Source organism: Leptinotarsa decemlineata, unplaced genomic scaffold, assembly GCF_025532065.1.
Source record: "Leptinotarsa decemlineata unplaced genomic scaffold, Ldec_3_MD MMD2_tig00000591_RagTag_RagTag, whole genome shotgun sequence".
NCBI lineage: Eukaryota > Metazoa > Arthropoda > Insecta > Coleoptera > Chrysomelidae > Leptinotarsa > Leptinotarsa decemlineata.
Genome location: NW_027412552.1, coordinates 519,873 through 546,228, shown reverse-complemented (window position 1 = coordinate 546,228; position 26,356 = coordinate 519,873). Strand labels below are relative to the sequence as shown.

General features: G+C 35.6%; 1 protein-coding gene across 2 annotated transcripts in view; it reads left to right on the top strand.

Annotated features, from left to right (window-relative positions):
• TBC1D16 (TBC1 domain family member 16) overlaps window positions 1-26,356 on the top strand; it is a 43,747-nt gene that overhangs the window by 2,000 nt on the left and 15,391 nt on the right. Inside the window, exons 1-3 of one of the 2 annotated variants that reach the window (XM_074174487.1) lie at window positions 11,066-11,252; window positions 17,662-18,247; window positions 20,718-20,888. In XM_074174487.1, the coding sequence (XP_074030588.1) occupies window positions 17,682-18,247; window positions 20,718-20,888 (737 nt within the window). In that variant the 5' untranslated portion in view covers window positions 11,066-11,252; window positions 17,662-17,681. Of the gene's footprint in view, window positions 1-11,065; window positions 11,253-17,661; window positions 18,248-20,717; window positions 20,889-26,356 lie in introns of those variants that run through there. The other variant, XM_074174485.1, reaches the window with a different exon arrangement.

Here is a 26,356-nt window from a genome sequence, read left to right as displayed (position 1 = left end):
CCATTGCCTATTTGATTTAACTCTCTATAATTTCATGAAAATAGTTTCTGCTTGTATTTTGTACATAATGTTTAAGAGTTTTTTTGAAACGGTGTGCGCAGACCTCATTTTTAATATCATTTGGCAATGTATTAAACAACTTAGGCCCAAGATATGGATAGCTTTTTTGCCCGATCGACTTATACATAAGGGGTGATTTGTAATTATATTTATGCCTAGTTGAGTAATTATGGTTTTGCATTATCAACTCAGATCTGTATATAAATTGTCTCAGATTTGCTTGTATGTAATATAATTGTCTAACATCATTAAGACCAGCTTCACAAAACAGCAAGTCACTATAATATCTTCTATTCTTATTGAGAAGAATTTTGAGGAACCGTTTTTGCGAGATTTCCAGTATATTGTAATAACTTTTCGAAAGACCCCCCAACCAATGATTCCATAATTCAAATGAGATTCTACTAAACTCTTATATATCATTATTTTCTGCTTGATATTGAGATATTGCGTCAGTTGTTTGAATTTGTACAGGATACAGCGTAACTTTTGAGTCAGAAATCTCACATGTTGGTCCCATTTAAAGTGACAATCTAATACAATACCAAGGTATTTGATATTTTTGGCTTGATTTATTTTATATTTCTTTTGGATCATGATATCAAAGGTGGGGAGTGCATTTTCAAAGCTACTGAAGGGTAAGTAAACTGTTTTGTTGAAATTGATTGACAATAAGCGATGATCAAACCACAATTTTATTTCTGTCAGGTCATTTTCAATTTTTAATTTAAGTTCATACCAATTATTGTCATTATATATTATGACGGTATCATCCGCCAAGCTAACGATCTTTCCGTTTCTCTCCAATTGAAAAATATTGCTTATATTTAAAATGTCTTTCTGTAGAATGAGGTAAATTTTTTAAATCTGAGTATCCTATTTTAGACCACGTTTGGTATTCGGTTTGTACGGAAAATAAAACACAGGGCCAACAAAAAAGTTTTTCTCGTTTAATGGAGCCGGTTAACCAATCGCATTCATTGTACCAACTAATATTAAATCCTCGATTTTGTCGATTATCTGACGTTTTAATTGAAATCAAATTTGGTTGAGTCCTTCCCAGAGTTTTAATAATGTAATATTATCATAAGATAAAGACTTAAAATTATTTGTCAGCAACCAATCGACTATATCGTCAGATTTTTTAATTTCGTCCAACTTATCCAAAATAAATGAAAAAAAAACCTGAAAACACCTTGAAATTGAAAGAGAACGCTTTAAAAACACATCAAAAATATTACAAAAAAGCACTGCTATAATATAATTACTGCCTATTTTATACACAAATAACAAATATTATCAAGAAACACTAAAACGATTTACCGAAATATTTTTCAGTCCCGGTCCGTCACGGCATCCCGTCCGAATAATTAAATAAAAAACAAACGCAATCATACACTAACGGAGACCAAGTGGAGGCTAGCCTCCTCTAACGCTGTAATTTTTGCAACCGAAATTACAAATCGGGACATCTGTCGCTGGTTGGATCGGTCTCGTGGAGCCTGTGTTTTTTAAAGCGGTCGGAGGCTTGGCTCCCTTGCAACGTATGGCATTTATTATTTCGATTTGATGGTTTATTCGTTATTCGTTCATGGGCGGTGCGTTTGAGTTTTGTTGATGCAGGATACAGTGTGGTACGTACTACGTATTGAGTGATAGTGTTTTTTCGGGCATATTATGTATCTATATTAAAAATTAATGGTAAAGTAATAATAACCAAGCATTTTTAGAAAAAAATAATCATAATAATTTGTCAATATCTTTAAATTTAATGCGATGAATAGCCTTTAATTTTATGGGGAGGCCAAGCCTCCCTTGCCTCCTCCGACGAGCCGCCGCTGTATTGTACAGAGTCTGAAATGAATATAGGTAACTGGAGTTTTTTTCCCAACACCAAACTGTTATTTTAACATTTCGATACGTGTTTCGATCACCAAATGATCATCTTCAAGAGAAAGATCAAACTAAACATATTTACAATGTTATTAGATACCATAGATACATTTTCTAGGTACCCGCGCCTGAAATTAATTCCACAATATCGCCTTATCTACTAGTCATAAAATAATTTTACTATGTGTTCTTATGTAATGGTCAGGTGAATCTAATAATTGAAATATTATTTCAACAAGTTATATCGTATACTATTAGGTATTGGTCCGTTATCGTTATTCATAATATTATTATGTTTACTTATATCTGCACTCTCATAGCCATCTATATGCCTGTTGTTGTTAACCTGTCGAGGTGTTGAAATAACGGATTGGTGTTGGAAAAAAGCTCCAGTAATATTCATTAGTACAACAAAGGTTCCAAACAGTGCATCACAAGTACATATTCTTACCTGATTAATATTTCGCTTTGGACATTTGATAAAAAGGTACTTCATTAAAAAATCGGACATGCATCTCAAAAGAGTGTCTGAAGTGGCCGTATTTCGCCATATCTAATCATTTCCATACAGATGACGTAAAAACATTCAATAATATGTTTTAGCTTCACATACTATTAAATATTCCACATCAAAATAATCTTTTTCTGATAAATTCTTTTCAGCAGTGAAGACACACTTTCAAAATAGAGCTTTCTTCAATTTTTCATATCAAACTCAAATAACATTACCTTATATTTTGAAAAAATTCAAATACTGAATACAGGTGATATGAATATTAAAAACAGAACGATGAAGAGATCCAAACAAATGAAATAATCAATTATACATTAATTTTAGGTGTTAGTTTTACTAAATAATATTGTTTTTTTTGTATTGATTCAGCCGTTACTTGATGAAGATCCATGGTAATTTCATAAATTACACACTATGATTTGATCTCCACAAACTTAGATAACTTAGATGAGTTAGATAATCAAATCAAATAATAACATCCGAAACGAACACTATAATTATAATGAAAATTGAAATGAAGTAAGTAATTTATATACACAAAAAATTAATTGTGCAATGAATGTTCGAATTGGAGTCCTTCCATTTCGAGACAAATAATGGGACAATAAGATGGTCTGCAAGATCACCAGATCTTACTATTCTGGACTGGCAGAGAGATAGAAAATGTGGAAGACTCGAGATTGAGGATTTTGAATGATTTTGCAACAATGCAGCAAATAAGTGTATTGAGGGCAATAAATAATATGAAAAACCGAGTTTAAAAATGCCTCGAAATGGAAGGACTTACATTCGAACATTTATTGCGCCAATAATTTTTTGGGTACCCATATAAATTACTTCATTTCAATTTTCATTACAATTATAGTGTTCGTTCCGGATGTTATTATTGCTATCATTTTTTTTTCTGCTTATCAAAACACATATGATATACTTTTGGTGTAGATATGTTTCAAATAATCATAAAAAGTTTTCTTATTCGAAGTTCATTGTAGAAAACGCTCAGAGCAATTGAATGAATATGAATAGATACCTAGAAATTAAAAAAACTCTGGAAAAACTCTACGATACATAGGGAGACGTGAAAGTTGCTATTATTCAACTCAGTCAACCAATTTCCAGGGGCGTAATTTGAAAGGGAATAATTCACACAATTATAATCGAATATTACCGAAACATCTGGAAATATAAAATTGACTTTAATTTCTCAATATTTAGTGAACGTTTACGATCCAAAAACTACAACGAAAAATACAGGTCTGCATTTAAAAATTCAAAGAGGGGCTGGCCCAAGTCAGATGACACCCTCTATTGAAGATTCATGGATATATTCTGAGAGCCCACATCAAGTGCCAATAGCAAGATGTGGACAGATTTTCAATATGCCTGCGAATAGAGAAGATATAGGCAAAAAATAATTTGGGACATTTTTGTTTTTCCTGTATATCTCCAGAACCAAAAAAGCTATATTCGATTCCTTTACATCATTGAATAGGTCTCTAAAATACACAACTTTGACACAAGATAACCGACATTTTATCTCTTATCGTTTACGAGATCCCCATATACAGAATTTGAATAGCCCTGTATTTTGGACAAACAACATAAAAAGTGTCTTCATTTTTCAATAAACGAAATATTAAAATTGCATATAGAACAGGTAACGCGTTGGGAAAGGTATTTATAAATAATAAAGATAAAACACCCAAATTCGAGAAATCAGGAATATACAGGGTGTTCCTGGACTTCCTCTTTTCCTCTCGGGAATGTATAGATGGGGTCAAAATATCACCAGTTCTTCATATAACTTTTTTTCCTAAAAGTCTTCGTAACCAAGTTACGGGCCCTCGAAGTTACAAAATGAAAAATGTTTTTCTTTGATAACTTTTCAAGTGAATATTCAAAATCATCCAAATTTTGGTAATCGACTAAACAAATGAATTCCTTCGATGAGCTTTCATGCAGGAGTCAGTTGTTTTGCTACAAAGTCAGGAACGGACTACCCCCGATGGTCCACACCCCAAAACTTTGAAATGACAGATATTTTCCAATATTTTTCAACAAATTAAGGTTACTTGGACAATTTTATGAATAAAAGTACTCGTGTGGAAAGTCGATCGGAGCAACGAGTCTTGATAAAAATGTAGACATCAAACCCGCTCGTCCACCATTATTTGAAATGAATAATTATCAAAGCAGAAATAATAATGATAACGTTAATTCAACAACATTTATCCTGAGATGTCTACCATTATTCGAAAATATTAGTTTTTAAGGAAAATGGAAATGATAGGTAAAATGTTCATAACGAATTTTTATAATGCAAACACGTTTAACTAACGAAACTCAAGAGCCTCAAGAGCAAACAGAAATGAAAAATCCGCTACAGAAACTGCTCGATATGACCACCTTCTCTCTCTATACATTTTCTTAGTCTGCGAAGACACCCTCTCTGTACTTGAAATCCATCTATTGTGGAAAATATGGTTCAGATGGTCACGCACAATCAAACTAAAATGAGGAGGAGCGCCATCATGCATAAACCACATATCTCTTCGGGTTTGCAATGGAACATGTTCCAAAAGTCTATTCAAATCGTTCTGAATGAACTCCAAACAACGTTCTCCATTCAATCGGTCCTGTAGAACGAATGGTCCTATAAGATGGTTTCCTATGATACCAGCCCAAACATTCACGTTGAATTTCCGTTGGTGTTTGGTTTGCAATATCCCATGGGGATTTTCTTCGGCCCATATATGGAGATTATGAGAGTTGATAACTCCATCTCTACTGAAACCTGCTTCATCAGTGAATAAAACTCGATTAATAAAAGTCATATCCTCTCTTTGCCTATCCATGAACCAATTGGCATATTCCAGTCGTGCTGGAAAATCTTGAGGTGTCATGGCATGTACCTTCTGGATGTGAAATGGGTGGAGCAGTTGTTCCCTAATTATTCTATGAATAGTGGACTTGGATGTATGGAACTGTTCTGATAGATTTCTGATGCTCATTGAAGGATCATCAGCGACGGCTTCCAAAATATTTTCCTCCAATACAACGGTACGTACAGTCCTAGGAGCGCCCTCACCACCTCGTTTTGGCAAAACTGTACCTACAATAATATCGAAATAAAACAACGTGCTCAAATTAATTATCAATTATTACATACCTGTCTCCCTCAAGCTGCGATCGACACGCTCGAATGTTTCTCTTGACGGTACCGTTCGATTGGGAAAATGCTCGGAATATAGACGACGAGCTTCTGCAGCATTACAAAATGCTCGTCCATAAAATACATGCATATCTGCATATTCATTGAATGTAAACTGTTCGGCCATATCAAAAAAATTCAAAATATCCTATAGAATATTGACAATACAATGATAGTCATATGACAACGCACCACTCAACAAAACAAAATCGCATTCCAGTTTCTCATTTTTTATCAAAACTTTCTAAAAGGTTTTTTTGTCAACATATGTGAAAGAAATGGAACATAATTATTCCCTGGATATTTTTCACCTGATCATGTGCAGCCGTTTTTGTAGTTCATTCGTTTGCTTTTTATTAGTATAGTAAATATTTTTTCCGATGTGCGTTTTTTCAGCTAAATTTAGATTCGTGTTAAAGAATTTCTCCCATAAAATTATAATTATCAGTGAAACTCCTCAACAGTTTAGCTGTGAAGAAGAATTTGAAACATTCGAATGTTGAGTTTCATGAGATTCAGATAACTGATCAACACGAAACGTGATTATTCCACACGTATTATGTACATACAAAATATGGAATGAATTCGATATTTCATAGTAGAGTAGCTTGTTAGTTTAAAAACACCACGAATCTACAGAACTTGATATTTTTTTTGAAAAAATATCTGCTATCACAATTGTGACTTAAACTTCCATATAGGTACTGTACTTTTTGTATACGACTTCATTTTAGCATACTTTGTATTATTCCTGTTATAAATGTTGTTGAATTAACGTTATCATTATTATTTCTGCTTTGATAATTATTCATTTCAAATAATGGTGGACGAGCGGGTTTGATGTCGTCGAGTAGAACTACATTTTTATCAAGACTCGTTGCTCCGATCGACTTTCCACACGAGTACTTTTATTCATAAAATTGTCCAAGTAACCTTATTTTGTTGAAAATAATTGAAAAATATCTGTCATTTCAAAGTTTTGGGGTGTGGACCATCGGGGGTAGTCCGTTCCTGACTTTGTAGCAAAACAACTGACTCCTGCATGAAAGCTCATCGACGGAATTCATTTGTTTAGTCAATTACCAAAATTTGGATGATTCTGAATATTCACTTGAAAAGTTATCAAAGAAAAACATTTTTCATTTTGTAACTTCGAGGGCCCGTAACTTGGTTACGAAGACTTTTAGGAAAAAAAGTTATATGAAGTACTGGTGATATTTTGACCACATCTATACATTCCCGAGAGGAAAAGAGGAAGTCCAGGGACACCCTGTATAAATTGAAGTGTGGAACGTGTCCTGAGGTATATATTGGTCAAACTGGCAGAATATTCAGGAATCGTATCCAGGAACATAATATGAACCATGTAAATGAGAAAACATGTTCAACATATTCAAATCATCTTTCAGAAGAATGTCATATCTTTAACGATTTCGAAATTTTACACATCTTCACTAATATAAATGTGTATGTATGTATGTATGATTGTGGCTGTTTCATGCCTAAACGACTGAACGGATTTAGATGAAACTTTACATAAATACAGCTTATACATCAGAATAACATGAAGGTTACAATTAACAAAGGTTTTGTGTACTTTTGGTTATAATATAACGATAACTATCGAGTAAGTCGGAAAAATTCTTAGTCCCAGAGAGCTATCTTGGCGTGCGCTGCCTATACCCACCGTTCGACCAAGCTCATCCTCAGTTCAATCAGGTTGGAGCCTAGCTCTCTTAACCTTTCAGCTGATTTTTGTCGAAGAAGGACAAATGAGTTCATGACTGAGGGGATATTGGAGGTATGAAGTCCTCAGACATCAGTACCGCCCTTCATGGGGTACCCCTACCTGGCTGGGGTGGGATGGATGAGAAAGTTGTTCATTTGTTAACGGGCCTCATTCGACAGAGTTTCGGGGCCTTCTATATCGAGAGGGGTTGTCTGCAGCACTGAATGGACTGCTGAATGAAAGGCAGCTGCAAATCTCTACGGATGACTTTATTCTGCATGAACCACTAAGCATTCACACTCATCCGTATCCACTTATTTTGTAATCTCTCCAGGATACAGGTGTTAGACGGAGCCGCTTGTCCCCAGACGCCTGAAGTATACATGATCGTGTTGTATCATTTGTGATTTTCTGTTGATCAGAGGGCACAGACACAGTATTTTGTTTACAGTAATTTCATAAAGGCTGATTTGTGGTTTGAATTTTCCTACGCGCAGACCCACGCGTCGATGTCTTAGGTCTGCGCAAACGACGAGTTTAAGACAGGCATGCAATCAAAGCGTTTAAACACTGCTCAACATAACAAATATTCATGTAAACTGCTCAAAAAAATACAGTCGATGAAAACCATGTTGGGCACCTAAGAAAATTGTACAAATGATAATTTTGCATTTGTGTAATATTCAAGTAACCCAGATCATTTCGACAATGATGAACTATGTTTCAAGTAGATTTTAAAAATTCATGGGATCGGATGTGACAAAATATACTTTAATTTCAACAAGAAAAAAGACAAGATGAAGAACGAGTTTTGTTATTCATGAACCATGGTACTGTGCAAGAGCTCTCTAGGAGGAATAACGAGTCCCTGTGTGTATACAACCGTGATAGCATGGTCTGCACTGATGAGGAACACTTCAAAACGGTTCGCAGTTGGTTCCTTGTTCGAATCAGGCGAAGTCCCACTATTTGTCCTAGAGAGCTCTTGCAAAGTTGTTTCTTCAAAGTGAGAATCTTTGCAATTATGTCTGAGGCGACTTGGATTCCGAAAGGTTAACAGTCGTAAGGTATTTTTGATAGTCAAATTTACATTATATAAGAAGTTGCTGACTAATAGGACATGTTTCATTTAGAATAACTGTTTTTAATCTACGCAGCAACTTTTCGGGGTTGATTAGACATCTAGACTTGTATAGATTCAAATATCAACATTTGTCAATATATGTCGAGTTATTAGCTAAAGAAGTAGTTGCTTTCTGTCGGAAAACATATATAATGGTATAGTCAAAATGCATTTGGACTTGTCAGTGATTTTATTATCAATTTTTACTTGGATAAAAGCAGGAAGCAGCAAAACAACCTATTATTTTACAGTGTAAATAATTCATAACTTCCGACTCCGAAAACTCTCACATACATTTATAGTTAGTACATACATACAAAAAAATTATTTTTGTATGATTGAACACTACATACTTAATTAATTTTTTACTTCTTAAAGTCCTGAATAGTAACTACATAATTCAGAAAGAATAGGCTCTACAAATTCCTTAATCTTGAGTGATGAATTCGATTAGGAATATTTTTAATAATTGGTCCTTAATATAATCGAATCGGCAAACTCGTCCGCCATCTTGAATTCTCCAATCAATAAATGAATATGCTATATTTGGCCCCAAAAATCACTACAAAGAAATTTCGCATGGATTCGTACCATGGTTCATGAATAACAAAACACGTTCTTTATCTTGTCTTTTTTCTTGTTGAAATGAAAATATATTTTGTCACATTCGAATATGAACATCTGCCGATTCCATGAATTTTTAAAATCTACTTGAAACTTAGTTCATCATTGCCCAAATGATCTGGGTTACTTCAATATTACACAAATGCAAAATTATCATTTGTACAATTTTCTCAGGTGCCCAACATGGTTTTCATAGACTGTTTTTTTTTTGAGCAGTTTATATGAATAGTTGTTATGTTGAGCAGTGTATACACGCTTTGGTTGAGATTGTAGTAGGGAGAAATGTCATTAGTGTCAAATACGTCATCATTATAAAAAATGAAACTCCTGGACACCGACATCAAAGGGACCGACGCTGAGTGAAACTACTGTATACAGAAATACTGTGGCACAGACTAGCTATCCGACCCTCGATCTTTGATTAAACGTACATAATGTGCGGATTCCAGGTGAGCCTACGGTTGTGTTGCCACAAGCTATTTTTTCATTGGAATAGATTTTTGGAAGGGAGCGGGATACAACCGGGGTGGATCCATTTCACAATTCACATGATGACACCAATCACAGTGACGCATTGACGTATACCTATGATTGTTGTTCTTTACATGTCAAATGGCATCGCATTCAAATTTGGGATCAATGTGTTTTCAAACCATTCCTCGAAAATATTATGAAAGTCATCATTGCAGTCCTCAAGTTTTTTTTCACATAATTCCAAAGAATTCGTAACCGATCCTTTACTCCCTCCGCAATGCACAATGATTAGTCGCGATTCTTTGTTTGCAAACATGTAAGGCGTATACATTCTCGAACCATCAGTCCACCATCGTAACTGTGTCGTGAGTGTCATACCAAGTTTCGTCCAAATAGAAAATATGCCGTTGTTCTTGTCTATATTTAGTTATTTTTTCTAAGTATTTGTTACGCATTTCCACTATTCTTTTGCTTTCCATAACTGCTTGACGTTTATTTATTATTTTGCATCTAAATCCTAGTTTCTTTATCCAATTCTGAAGAATTTTGTCATAGCAGCTCACGTTATGGCCGGAAGTATTCAATTTCTTCCTTATGATTTCAGTTGTAGGAATCTCATTGCTTTTGTTTTTTTTTCAATGATTTTATTAGATGAACATCTAAAGGTTTTGGTAATCCTGACTATCTTGCACTGACTGAGTGGCTAAGGAGCCCGAAACCGGTCTGCAAGTGTGCCCGTTCCAAAATTGAAAGTCGACTCTTTCACTTGTATTGCCAATTGCATATGCAGAAAATTTTTTATGAAGATTCCTGCACTGACGCCTGTCGGATATAATCCAACGCCCTTCATGGTATTAGCCAGGGGAGTAGTTGTTTTCTGATAGGTGTCAGTCCATTCAACCTACTGTGTAGGTAAACGTTTAAAGTTCATTTTTTTAGATTTATTTACTGCCTGTCTTCAAGCATAGCCCACTGACTAATGAGAAAAATATTGAAGCATATTATATCATGCTTTAGGTAATCATAATTGAAGGTGTACCTCAGGTATATGAAAGTTTAGGTAATTTGATCGAGCGAGTTCCTATGTGGGTAGTCTCAATTGTGATTACGTCGAGTATATAAATATCAGAGTAAGAATGAACTTTCAGCACGTACCTAATTCACTACGAAGAAGATACTGTGTTAGCGAAACATCTCGTGATGTATTTTTTTGGAGATCAAATCGTTCATGAAAAAAAAATTGTTCTTTTATTATTAACTCAAAAGTCTTTTTGCCAATTTTTTTTCCGGTCGAATTTTTCATCAACATTCATTTCGTATGTATATGCATGTAATACTTTCGTTCTTATTGTAGATAATACATAATGGACTAACGACCTCATTCTTTTGAGTCAGCTATTAAAATTTCATACGAAGATAACACAATAGTATTTCGGTCACTCCTGTCGTTAGTATGATAAAGCTTTATCGTCTCTGCATAATGGCTCCTCGATATTAAACTCCTGCGAATATTACGTATTATAAAATTGTTTACAGCGACCGCGTAACACCGAACTTGCTATTTCATCAAAAATTACTCGAAAAGAGGAATAACCTAAATAGGAGATATGTTGAAAAGAACAAAGTAAGTGAAATTTTTTGAATATTTTACTGGAGGATGACAAAATGGCATCGGATCTTTTTTGAAATAATGTCTAATTAATTGAATGGTTTTTTTGCCTCTACTAAGTAGAGGTGTTTCTGTTATTTTGAGTAGTAATTATTATACTTTCAAAGATGGATGCGATTCCTAAATGTTCTGCCAAAAGGTTTTTCCTCCTGATAAGTCAGATAATTGAAATCATTAAAATTCAACGTATTTTGGACAAACAACAGAAAAAGTGGCTCCATTTTTTAATAAACAAGATAATAAAATTGCATATAGAACAGTAAAGCGTTGGAAAACTCAGTTAAAAATAAAGACAAACACTCAAATTTGAGAAATCAGGAGTATATAAATTAAAGTGTGAAACGTGTTCTTACGTATATATTGGTCAAACTGGCAGAACATTCAGGAATCGCATCCAAGAACACCATATGAGCTATGCAAATCAGAAAACAAGTTCAACATATTCAAATCACTTTTTGAAAGAAAATAATTTCTTTACTCATAGAAAATGAAGGTTTAAAATTCAATTATTTATTAGCTTAATTATTAGAAACCGACATTGTATTATTGATGTAGAATTGATATGATATGCTCTAGGTAATCATAATTTGAAGATGTACTTCAGGTATATACAAGTTGGGTAGATGCTTGAGGCAATCATGATCGAAGAAGTACCTAAGTAGGTATCTCTCACCTATGATTACGTGGGGTATATGAAAATTAGGATATATAATACTATAACAATATTAGCTGATTTGTGGCTCTTGCCCAAAACTGTATATTGGCCAATAGTAGAAGGACATGAGTTCAATCATGAATACCATGTGTTAAATTTAGAAGAGAAGAGTTTGAAACTCAATCTTCTAGAATGTTTAGAAATAAATAGATTCAGGAACACGGGTAATTTACTGAATGATCAATCAGAATTGAATAACTCCCCGTTACTAAATATTTTTTCAAATGTGGAAAATGGGACATAAGCACAGGTAATTTAATCTTACTTAGGTAGAAATCATGTACTTGAAATGTAGGTATTTCAAATTGTAAAATATAGTATATTCAGCATTGAATATTGGCTATTCATGATGGTGGTTAAACCCATGATAACATACGCATCTCTGGTCTGGTGGCGAAGATGAAGCAGGCGACCGCTATCAACAAACTAGGCAAGGTGCAAAAATTTGCACGTTTGGGAATGACGGGAGCAATGAGAACTACCCCAATAGCTGCATTGGAGACACTCCTGAATCTCCCTCTTTTACACTTTGTGATAATGGGGGAGGCCAGGATGGGCCAATTCAGACTGGAAAACTCACTGAACTACAAAAGATCGGACCGAACAAAAATTTCGGAACATGCGGAGGAGCACCTATTGAATAAGTGCACGGACCATATGACACCGAAGTACACCTTCACCACAAACTTCACGGCCAAAATCATAATCCGTGAAGAGTGAAAGACCATTAATCATCTCGAAAACATGTTTGGAAAAAACATCTGGTATACAGATGGATCGAAGACCAAACATGGAACGGGAGCGAATGAAGAACTGAATGAACTTGCAAACAGGAACAAATTAACTTTGTACTGGGTGCCAGGGCATTCAGGAATCATAGGTAATAATAAAACTGATGAATGCGCTAGACGCGGATCATCAACTTCATATGTAGGTCTTGAACCAGCTCTGGGGGTACCAAAATCATTGGTACGAAACCAGATTAGGACATGGACCAATAAGAAGCACACAGAGTACTGGACAAAAGTAGTACCTGGCAACAAACACAGTAGAACCTTCATTAGGAAACCGTCTGAGAAAAGAACCGAAGAACTACTTTGGGATCGGCTCAGAATAATTACAGGGTTACCAACAGGTCATTGTCCGCTTAGAGGACACCTGAATAAAATGGGGCTGTACAACGGAGACCTCAGCTGCAGATTATGCAACGAAGGGATAGAAACAGCTCAACACATCTTATGCGAATGTGAGGCACTGAATCACAGGAGGCAGGCAATATATAGACGTACAAAATTACGTCCAGAAGAATAGCTCCCAAGGGTCAAAAAAAAGCATTGAATATGTAGTTAGTGAAGGCACACTCGAAGAAGCCATTGTATGGTGAAACACGTGTTACATTTTTGTAAAATTGTTTAGTGAAAATCTCCCAATAAAGTGTTTTTTGAATACCTTATATAATACAATTAACTTTCAGCATGTCATTCATTACGAAAAAGCTACTGTGTTAGCGAAACATGTGATATATTTTTGAAAATAATGTTTGTGACGATAAAATCGTAATTTGTAGTTCATGAAATTACTGTGGACCTTTATCAAGTAACGGCCGAACCAATCAGAAATTCGTGGTAAACTTGTATATACCTATCATATATTACAAAAGATCTACCGTTACAAATTCAATAAGTTTCACGCAAATTATAGGACACATTTTGATAACTGTAGCAAAGTAGACGTAATATATACAGATTTCAATAAAACTTTCGATAAGGTAAACCAAGACGTCTTAATTGAAAAGTTATTCATCTTCGGAATTTCGAAAAAACATTAAACTATACGCATTATATCTCGATGGACATCAGCATTATGTGATGTTCAGAGCTGTCATTTCAGATAAATTCCTCGCAGAGTCAGGAGCTCCCCAGGGATCCAATATGGGGCCACTTTTTTCTATGTTTGATGAATACATCACTGAAACCCATTTTGCAGGCGTTGTTGAATGCTATATCTGTCTATGGTGATTTGGCAAAACAGATTGAATAAATGACAACTGATTTGATAGATGTAGCTTCAACAAGATGGCCGTTATCAATTGTCAAAGTTCAGAAGCCCCTGCTGAAAGACCCTTAATTTTTGACAATTCGTAGTAAACACTTGCTACATGAATAGCATTTTACAAGTGTTTATCATGATGAAAAATTACAAGAACGGGGTTTTAATGATGAACGAGAACGAGAATGTTTCCTACTTATTCACCAAACTCAAACGCCTGTTCCTGCAGCTACAGGTTCGTAAGAATGTATCATCTTTCCCTCCAACCGATTTCCTGGAGTCTTTGAAGTCCACTAGATACTCGTTAGGACAACAAGGGGATTGTTCTGAGTTCTTGGGGTTCTTTTCGAATACTCTTCGTGGGCAAAACAATAGCAGAATCAATACTCCTGACCGCTCTGGATTAAATGATTCCGTACAGTCTATCTCGTCTTGTGTTTGTAAATCTTCTGCTGGAAAAATCCTCACTTGTTTACTTTGTAGTAAATGTTCAAGAGGTAGCGAAAACTTATGTGAATTTCTGGAACTTCATCTAGCTTTTCCTAATATGACTAATAACCAGTCCGTGCAAAGCTTATTGTTAAATCATCTGAAAATGGAATTTTTAACCGTTGATGATCGACTGTATTGCCAAACATGCGCCGAAAAAACTGACTGTTATAAGGAAACAAGTATAGTATCTAAATATCCCATCTACAATATATTTACATTTACATAAATATATTTAGATAGGCAATATTGTGAAACTAATTTTATATAGCTGAAAATTGTTCTATATATAGCTGTAACATTTAAACATACATAAGGACATATTGTAAATAATAGAAAGGCCAATTGTAAAATTAATTTAGAGTGGTACACTTGTATGGGTGGTATTACTGATTACCTACCTGTATGATGTACCTGATTAGTATAAGTAGCTTCAGTTTTGAGTATTTATTAGTTTTATCTTCCTCTTGAAGATGATCACTTGGTGATCGAAACACGTGTCGAGGTGTAAAAAAAACGATTTGGTGTTGGGAAAAAAACTCCAGTAATATTCATTACTACACCAAAGGTTCCAAACAGTATTTCACAAATGTGTAACATGCACAAACAACATCACATTGTATAACTCTTTCATGGCGATGTCTACTACAAAATATACAGGGTGTAACTGAATAAGTGTAAAAAATTTAAGGAGGTGATTTCCTATCGAAAAAAAGATAGAATCTTTCATATAAAGAAACTTTATTGGAGCATCCCTTGTTGGGATACAGCCCCTTAAAGGGGGTACATGAAATTTGTATAACAATTTTTTTCACAAGCACTGAAAAAAATACAATATTGAAATTAACCTGACGATTTGAACTACCAAAAAGACACTTAGCCAGAAATGTATTTGATTTAACCCATGGTTGTGAGGGGTGGAAAACGCAACCCCCAAAATTTATTTCCAATGTAACTTTCTGTCTTATCATTTGTTTACCATTTAAAAATTTATTTCCGATTGCCTCTTTTATTCTAAACAAAAAATGTTTCTTGGGTTTTTTACCCAAAATAAACCAGTTTGCAGCAAAAAATTATTTTACGAACCACTACAGAGATACATAGTCATAAATGCGAACTGGATTTATTGTTATTTTGTAGTCAGTACCCGCATTAAACGATTTAAGGGTAATAAACAAAACTAATTTATTAATAAAAAAACACACATATAGAAATCATAGTAAATGTTCCATATGTCTACCTTCAGACATTACGTATGCGTCTAGACGACGGCGCATTGAGTCATGTATCCGCTCAAATATTCCTGGAGTCTCTCTGATTACCTTGTACGTATCGATGATGCGGTTTCTTAAGTCCTCAACATCGCGAACAGGAGTACGATAAACCAAATGCTGTAAATGGCCCCAAATAGAGAAATCGGAAGGATTGAAATCCAGGGATCGAGCGGGCCAGTTCTGTGGTCCTCCTCGACCTATCCACTGATTTGCATATGTTTCAGTTAAATGCTGACGTGCTACTTGACTAAAATGGGCAGAAGCCCCATCATGCATAAAAAACAGATTCCTTCTGACGCCCAAAAGAACTTTCTCCAGCAGTACTGGATGCACTTCTCTTGAATATTGAACGTATGCCTCACCATTTAATCGAGGAGGTAGAAAATGAGGCCCAATTGAATCATCCCCAATAACTCCGAGTCACACGTTAAAAGAAAACTGTTCTTGATGGTTAGTTTCGACAATAGCGTTAGGGTTTTCATCAGCCCATAGGTGGTAATTAAGAAAATTAATAATCTTGTCCCGAGAAAAAATACATTCGTCTGTGAATTCTATCGTCTTCAGAAAGTCACAATTTCTTCTAATCATTTCCAGCACCCAATTATGAAATTCAAGACGGTTCGGAAAGTCTCGCGGTAACAGTGCCTGTACTCGTTGCAGATAGTAAGGGTATAAAAGTTGTTCCTTTAAAATTCGAAATACCGTCATATGATCAACATTTAGCTGGAAAGCAATCTTTCTAGTACTGGTAGTAGGTTGTTCTTCAATCAAATTAAGTACTGCTTCCTCAAGCTGTGGTGTTCGTACTTCTCGATGGCGACCACAATCCTGCGTTCTTTTGTCGAATGAACCATTTTCTCGTAATCGTTGATGAAGTCGAGCAAATATTCTATGTGAAGGATGCTGCCGTTGAGGATACATTTCAGCATATCTTCTAGAAGCTTCTAACCCATTCCCTTGCGACAGACCGTAAACGTAATGCATATCAGCCATTTCCTCATTTGTGTATGCCATTTTAATAACAAGAGAATTATTAAAGTAACAAATTAAGAACAAAATAACAACACACAATTAGTATTAATTCAATTTCGAAAATTCACAAACTGACAGCGTCATACCAATTTAATTGTCACTATCGCTAATAGCGATCTACTAGATAGATTAGTTTCGTGAATTGAAGGGGTTATATATTTTTTTGGAGATTCCCTCAACCTTTTTTTTTGTATCAAGATGGAGTAGTAGAAAGCCAAAAACTTTCTTTCTCAAAAGTTAGTTTCGTATTTTCGCATTTATGACGATGTATCTCTGTAGTTGTTCCTAAAATAATTTTTTGCTACGAACTGGTTCATTTTGGGCAAAAAACCCAAGAGACATTTTTTGTTTAGAATGAAACAGGCTATCGGAATTAAATGGTGAACAAATAATAAGACGAAACGTTACATTGGAAATACATTTTGGGGGTTGCGTTTTCCATCCCTTACAACCATGGGGTAAACCAAATACATTTCTGGCTAAGTGTCTTTTTGGTAATACAAAACGTCAGGTTAATTTCAATATTGCAACTTTTTCAGTGCTTGTGAAAAAAATTATTATACAAATTTTATGTACTCCCTTCAAGGGACTGTATCTTAACAAGGGATGCTCCAATGAAATTTCTTTATATGAAAGATCCTATCTTTTTTTGGATGAGGAATCACCTCCTCAAATGCTTAACACTTATTTAGTTACACCCTGTATATGTTTGTAATCGCTGATGGGAAGTTTATTCTGTGTATTACACAATAAACAAAATACGTGTCGAAAAATAAGGTGTTCACTTCCAAATTTTTCCTTTCAGCTTGTAGAAGATCTGCAAAAATGCCGCTGAGAGACATGATACGCAGAGCCTCCACCTACATCCTGGGTCCGGAGGAAGACACCAAATACTTCCACTACGATGACAACGAGATACTGTTTTGTAAAAACAACGTCTGCGTGCATCCACCAGCCGCTGCTCGGCACGACACTGACATTCTCCACCACCCGGGCTACCTGACGATCACCACCAAAGTATTCGTTGACCAGTACAACGAGTCGAGAAGACCCACTTTATTCCTGACTTGGATCCCAAACTCGACCATCGCGAAAAACACGAGTCTCATAGTTGATAGTCCCCTGAGACGGAGCTGCAAGAGATCAAGCGTGGAGAGTTTGACTTCCAATGATTCCAACGATTACGTGGAGAGAAGACAAAGCGGTGAGCTGAGGAACACGAACCCTTTCCTGAACTATGACGAGAAAGATAGGCTGTCTGAGTCTATGAGCTCCGACGAGAGCGAGAAGCATGGAATTAGCATTAGTGTGGATATATCTAGTCCGGAGATTGAGATAATCCAAACTCCCGATAGCGTTAAGGATCCAACAGAGCACTTTGACTTTTCGAGGTGAGGTTATTTGCATGATCATCTTCCTCATTGTACCTCCTGCTCATTTACTTGTCTTTTCACGTTCAGCTGGTTAACGGAAAATAGTATATTGTACAACAAGTGAAAAAAACGACATATTTCTCACCAGCTCAGAAGTTTGTTGGCACTATCCGAAGGCGAGTTCCGCAAATCAAGCGAGTGAGAAATACGTACCTTGATATTCTACTTTAAAAAAGGAAAATTATCTTTATAAATCAACAATTTAGGCAAAATATAAATTATAGTTCAATACCACCTCCACGAGCCACATAAACAACAGTTGTTTTGTTATTTATTTATATAGAGGAAGATAGGTTCGGTGCACAAAATGTCGTATGTCACAGAATGTCACGGAACTCGGAACATAAGTAAACAGAACAGCACGCCTCTGAAATATGTCATCTTTGTTTGTCTCATACAGGTAACAGATTCATTGTCCTTTATTAGCTATAAACGATGTTGCCAAATGGTGGAATAGAAACGAATCCCTTTAAATGTTGAATGCATTATTTCATTCCTCTTTTTTAAGTATTTAAATAAAATTTTTAAAGAGAAAGATTGAAATGATAATTTTGAAATGCGTTGTTTTAGAACTCTTTCATGAAAACTACTTGATTTTCGTCAGGAGGAACATTCCCTACTGAGTGTCAGTAGAATCCGGGGTCAGTGACAACGTAATTTGTGGTAGAACCCGACCTGTTTTCAGTGACTTGAGTTAGATGAGAGCTGTTCTAAATAGTTTAACTATAGTGCAATTGCAGATATCTACGTAGGCTTTTTGAGCATGGCGAACTTGATCCAAGTGAGAGATTTTCTTGTCTACAAACAAGCTGAGCTTCAAGTCAGAGAGGTGTACCAAACTCTTTCCAGTGTGTGTTAACACATCGAATTCCAGCCATACCAGTTGTTTTTCTCCGACGGTGGTTGTTGGTCCAGTTCTCCTGCAAAAATCCCTTTTTTTTCCTCCGGAATGCTACTATGTTTCCTATATTTTTTGACTTTCCGAACCATATACACCTAGGCTGAAAAGTCCCGGGCCTAGGAAAAAAATGTTTTTTTTGTTCAAAATTGTCTTTATTCATCGACGTAATCTCCATCAAGAGTCGCACAATCATTCCTGCGCCGCTTTAACTTTTCAATACCAGTTTTGTAGAACGATTCAACTTTTGCCTCAAAATAGGCGTCCGATTCAGCAATAACCTCTTCATTCGAGCAAAATTTTTTAACGGTGAACACTTTTTTGAGGTCTGCGAACAGCCAATAGTGCCTGGGAGCCGAATCTGGCGAATACGGTGGATGTGGGAGCAATTCGAAGTGCAATTCATGTAGTTTTGTCATTATTTTGATCGACACGGTGCGTTGTCTTGATGAAACAAAATTTTGTCATATGTAGTCGTTTCTCTGCAATTTCGACCTTCAAACACTATATTATATTCTCTGTTGATGATATCATCCTTCTCCAGATAGTTGATTAATATTACACTACGCACATCTTAAAATACCGAGGTCATAACCTTTCCAGTCGATTGTTGTGCTTTCCGGCGCTTCAGACGAGCTTCACCAGCTGCTCTCCACTCATATGCTGATTGTTTTGATCCCAGAGTAAAGTGATGAACCCATGTTTTATCCATTGTCACATATCGATGCAAAAATTCCGGTTTGTTTTGTTTAAACATGGCCAAACACTGCTCAGAATCATTAAGACGTTCTTGCTTTTGGTCAACAGTGAGCTCGCGCGGCACCCACTTTGAACAGAGCTTTATTATAGTCAAATGCTCAGGCAATATAAAGCCAACACGTTCATTTGATATCTTTACAATATCAGCTAACTAACGCAACTTCACTTTTTGATCGTTTAAAACGATTTTGTGGATTTAAAAAAATGTCTTCTGGTGTTACTGCCCTATTTGTATGTCCACTGCGTTCTGCAAGCCAACGTTTAATTGTTTTTTCTGACGGAGCGGAGTTTAAAACTTATTTTGTCCAATGAAATTATCCAACTACATAAGACCTTCGTTAATGAAACCATATTGTAACTGAATATGATTGAACTATTTTCCCAAAGAGAGTAGATCACCAAAGCCGATTCTGTGACACCAGCCAATGAGAGCGTAGCAATTTGTCACATGACCAGTTTGTTCGGTTGGTTATGCTATCGGTGATATTAGGTTAGGTTAGGGTAGGTTAGCGTGGCGCCGATAGCGTAACCAACCGAACAAACTGGTCATGTGACAAATTGCTACGCTCTCATTGGCTGGTGTCACAGAATCGGCTGTGATGATTTACTAAAGAGGTATGGTCTTGAATTTTCAATATTTTCTAAGAGTATGACTTCTCTCTGGAATCGAGCTGTGAGAAAAATTGAAAGAGAGAAATAATTGCCGGTCTCAACATGAATATTGAATGGAAAACATAAATGAAGGATATGTGAGTTATGAAATTTTTTCAGGTCTGAATCTGTAACGTCAGCCGACAGCCAGATGAACTGGGTCACTACACCAGAGTACCTGATGCAACAGCACAATTTATCATTTCCAGAGAGTGCTACAAATTCCCCGATCTTACATGCGAAGCAGGTACATAAATGTAGGAGGTTCAATGTCGATTTGAGCCAGATGAGGTGACTAAATCCTTATTTACTTCTCTTTGCTTTGAAATGCTCCTCTACTAGTTCTGTTAGTAGACTTGATAATTTCGAAAACTGTAGAAAATAAATGATTAAAGAAAACTAGTGAGCCGCCTCGGCTCCGCACGGGTGCAATGCTGTACCATAAAGTGCTATAGGGCGAAGCGCTATTCATATTTACAGGAACGCACCGCCGGCCCCTCGCCCGGTAGCGCTGCAACCGCTGCATTTTGAATCTGTAATATCGTGGAAAATATTCGTTTGAATTACATGCTGTAAAGGGCCATATTGATCTATATTGAAGGCGTAATGTATTTGAGGTACTTATATGGATGAGGATCAATGCTGTATTGCTTAAAATCGCTTTGTAAAAAAGTCATTATTTTTCTAGGATAAAAAATGGCAATTGTGGTTGATCACTTAGAAATAGACATATACATACCATCGCGGACTTTTTTGTAAACAATATTGTAGTACATTTTTTGATCTATCTCGTAGGGTTTAGCCAGCGTTTGAAATGTAAGCGCAATAAATAATAGTTTGAAAAACTGAAAAAACTCTTTAATAGTAACACAAAATGAAAAACAATTCGAAACTTATTAAAGATTCTGTTCAACATCGATAATAAGGTCTATGGCTTGAAGTGACTTATGGCTTTTAATTAGTCTGAAATCAGAACGAATCTATTTATAAAAAAAATGTTGTAAAAAAGCGAGGGATGCTTCAAATTATATTTTTTTTATGGCTCCGAACTGACAAACAGCTCTTTACCAAGTGTTTATAACAATGGATATTTAGTACCCTACGCTTTTTCAAAACAAAATAATTTTTTTTGTGAATAGATTTATTTTGATTTCAGACATATTGAAAGTCACGAGTTACATCAAGCCATAGGTTAGGTTAGGTTGAGTCCAAAGTGAGTGGGTCTGTTCGACCCTCTACCACAACCCGCAAGAGTTTACTGTGGCTCACACCTATTCACGCTCGACCAAATAAACTGAGCTTCTTATCGAAGCCGATTAGTGAGTGGTCTTTCAGGTCAGATGGTGAGAGTACGGCTCTGCCGAACTCTAAAAACCTGATTCGGTCCCGAGCGGGGCAGGCACAAAGTATATGCTCTGCTGTTTCATCATTTTCCAAACAGAGGCGACACACACTGTCTTCCGACAGTCCGAGTCTCTGCAAATGACGATTCAAATGACAGTGACCTGTAAGAAGGCCTGTTAGACAACGTAGTTCATACCTACTGTAGTCCAACAACTGTTTGGTATCAAGTTTCGAAGGGTGAATGAAAACCTTGGAGTGAGCCAATCCTGGAAGATTCTGCTAGGAGTCCATAAATCTTCCTGCCATCCAGGTGTTCAATCTTTGTTTGGCAAAGCCTAAAGCAATGCCAAAGACAGGTTATGGTCCATGAAGCTGCTTGCAGCACCCTCCTTTGTAAGGGAGTCAGCAGCCTCATTGCCTTACAGGCCAGTATGGCCAGGAATCCAGACCAGAGACAATTTGTTAAGTCTTCCTATCGAGGGGAGTGGTTTTTGGCAATTTGCTACCAATTTAGACGTTGCTCGGTAGGAGTTAAGAGCTTCCAACGCCGCTTGACTGTTCGAGAATATTTTATTGACTTGTGTATGAGGTTGGATTATTTCAATACCTCCTCACACAATTCTATAGCGTAAATTTTCGCTTGAAATATAGTCGGATAGGTTCCTAGGCAGGTTGATATCTCTGTCCTGGGTCTGCGACTGAAAATACCCGCACCGGAATCAGTTGGAGGCATAAAGTCAGAGGTCATTTCTAGGTGACTTCCAGTGTAAACCAACAATCTGTTGCAATCTGCATTGCAATTGGCAGTGTACCCAAGTCTCTATGCAGTCCATCTAGCCTCTCTCCAGAAAAACGTGGAGAGGAAGTAGATCTAGAAGGATCTGTGGTACTGATGACACCACTGATAGCCAGACAAGCCTATCTCCTCCTGGTGAAGGGGATTATCACAGTTTTGCTGGGGTTGACAGACATAGGGCTTATTATCGATGTTGAACACACTCTTAAATCAGTTTCGAATCATTTTTTAGGGTTGCTATTAGAGCATGTTTTCTAGTTTTTCAAACTATCATTTCTTTTCCACTTTTCAGTTTGGTTTGCTATTTCAAGCCCATATGTTTTAATATGAAATATATACGCATGCGCAGACGGTGTGGTTGTCTCAGTTGCTCTTACACAAACACACTAAAATTTTCAGTGTTTCTCTACTATATTATTCATAATATATACATTCAAACCTTCCCCTTGAATCTCTTCATCTAATAAAAAATCCACATCAAAATTCGTTGTGTAGGTTTGGGAACAGACAGTGGGAAGAGACTGTTTTATACTATGTAGTGATATAGTTAAACCGTTGTAAAAATCAAATAGTAAGTCCACTCCCACTACTTTCATTTATAAACTCGCAAAGTTCTCGGTGACCTCGAAACGAAGTGCAGAGCCAATTTCGTTCTTTTACAATTGGCGTGCGCTTATATAAAAACGAAATTTAAGATTATAGAATATTGTGTGGTAAATTACTTATAACCAATTACTGAAACTATAAACAATAATAACAACAGCGAATAAACTAAACACAATATCAATTTCCGACCGCTTTTCGTAACTAATCCGATGTCAGTGGTACCGTCAAATCCTTCGATACATTCGTCTTAATATAATTTCACACGTAAAAATTCTAAATGGAATGGATCATTTGAAATATTTACAAGGATATAGGAAAATAAATATTCGAAAGTCAAAATAAGTGAATGAACATCAACATATGATCTGTTTTTGCATATCACCTTTGGAAATGTATTCATATATGCTAATTTTCAATAGAATTGAATGGTTTGTGAGTCGTTCAAACAATCAAACTATGAACATCCTTTCTTTAATTAGTCACGCCAGTGAGTTCGTGAGTTTTTTGACTGTTGATTCACTGATTTCCATTTTTTAAAATAAATTTTGTTCATATTGAGATTGTAACGTTTGAAATGTGAAAAGGTGAAGAATTAAACAAAGTACTTGAATTCTTTGAACTAATACATTTGTTAGTCTATCGTTTATGTTTTCTATATGTTTACATATCAAGTTGATATTCAACAGACAATGAAAATGAAAACAAGAATACCAGACGAATGAACAATACCTATAAAATTCAATCAGCATATTATTCGTCTTAACCAGATACGAAATCAGTTATACCGTGAAAAACTTGTACGACTTCTAAACATTTTTCGGACTCAGGGTACAATCACAGTATGCCACTGTCAATATTTCGAATGATTTTGACCACTTAATTCTATTATTTACACAAAATTTGATGCAAATTCTTTGATGCATTTTTTTAGAAAGCAGAAAATCGCGAAACACGTGAAACACTTCTAACTTCTATGCCTCTCACCAACAAACTGAACAGCAACTGTAAATATAAGTTCGAGACGAGTGTACTAACTTAAAAAATTAAAAATCACTAATAGAATATACGTAGCCCGCGAAATTTGAAAATTCACCTTATTATTTGAACAGTCCATGTACAGAAGAATCCTTGATGCTGTTCAGATTCAGTTTTTTTTTTAAATATGAGATGGATATAATTTTATTATCAAATCAAGTCTTACTGACGTTTTTTAATTCTATTTATTTGACAACTCTAATCAAAATCTCATTAACAAACTTGACTCAAATAAAAATATTGTCACATGAACTAAATAAAAAATCAATCATATAGAGAGAATGATAAAAACATACATTCTAAATCTAACAGTTTTGATAAAAGTTGTCAAAGATTATTTCTACTATTTGATAAATGGGACCTGCTGTATAAGCTCGTGTGAAAAAAAATGTTTCAAAGTTTTTAACGCAGTTTTAAGATTTTACATTATTAGTTTTGTATACAGTGCGGTCCGTATGTATGGAATATAGATTAATTTTTAGCGTTATTATGTACTATGTGAAAAAAACCTGAAACAAGTCGATTTTTATTCCTAAATTGACAATTTATAGTTCAATTTACTGATGAAAAAAAGTTAGATGTACTTCTAGAGATTGAGGAAAATCCGCATAAAACAACTCGAGAACTTGCCGCCGACAATGATGTAAGTAAATCATCTATTTTGAGAGTTTTGCATAAAGAAAAATACCACCCTTACAAAGTTCAGTTGGTTCAGGAGTTGAATGAAGATGATCCTGATAGAAGGCAAGAATTCTGTGGATTGATGATGGACAGAATGAACGCAGATTTGCAGTTCATAAGCAAAATAGTGTTTTTTGATGAAGCGATAGAACTGTAGATATTGGAGCAGAGAAAATTCTCACTGGATGTGTGCGACTCACACTCAATATCCTAAAAAAGTTAACATTTGGACTGGAATCATTAACAATAAAATTATTGGCCCTTATTTTTTTGAGGGCGCTGTTAATGGTGAGGTTTATCTAGATTTTTTGATTAACTTTTTAGTGCCTACATTACAAATACATTTTCCAAATGAGATATATCGAACTATTTACTACCAACAAGACGGAGCTCCACCGCATTTTGCACGTACAGTTAGAAATTATTTAAACGAGGTTTTTCCCAATGGGTGGATTGGAAGACGTGGAACGATCGAATGGCTGGCTAGATCCCCCGATTTGACTCCTCTCAATTCCTTTTATGGGGTTATTTAAAATCTAAAGTAGATTTTAATAGACCAAATAATATTGCTGATTTAAAAGTTAGAATAACGGAAGAAGAAAATAACCCCCGAGGTCATACAAAATGTTGTACGAGAATTCCAAAATCTCCTCGGTTATTGTCAAGAAGTTAATGGTGGTCATTTTGAACATTTGATTTGATTGTAAAGTACATTGAAAAATACATTCTAAACATTATGTGGAATTATTATCTTCATTCATATTATTATCTTCATTCTACGTAAAGTTTTGTGATTCCTAGAGACATTATCAAAATTTTACATCCTAAAAATCAATTTTCTCACCAAACTTAAAAAACTTTATATGCTGAACAAAGGTGCCACACGACCCCCTTTGCTGTTTAAAATTTTTGAGGGGGTGCTTATAATTCAGAAGGGGTGCTGGAGGGGGATAATATTTTCATACTGTAAGTTGTCAATTTAAGAATAAAAATCGACCTGTTTCAAGTTTTTTTCACATAGTACATAACAACGCTAAAAATGAATTTATTCCATAAATATGGACCGCATATGGACTGTATATTGAAGTTATATCCGGTATCTTCTTTCAAATCAAACCACTCAAGGTACTACGGTGCCTCAGATTAGATTGTAGGGGAGCTAGCCCATGGCCTGATTCACTGCTGCGATCTTTTCAGATCAATTGTGATCTCCTTGGTTCTTAGAGCTCATTGTCTAGCTTGATCTCTTTGATGAGACTCCATAGCCTTGACACTGACCCTTTCATATAGCTGGCAG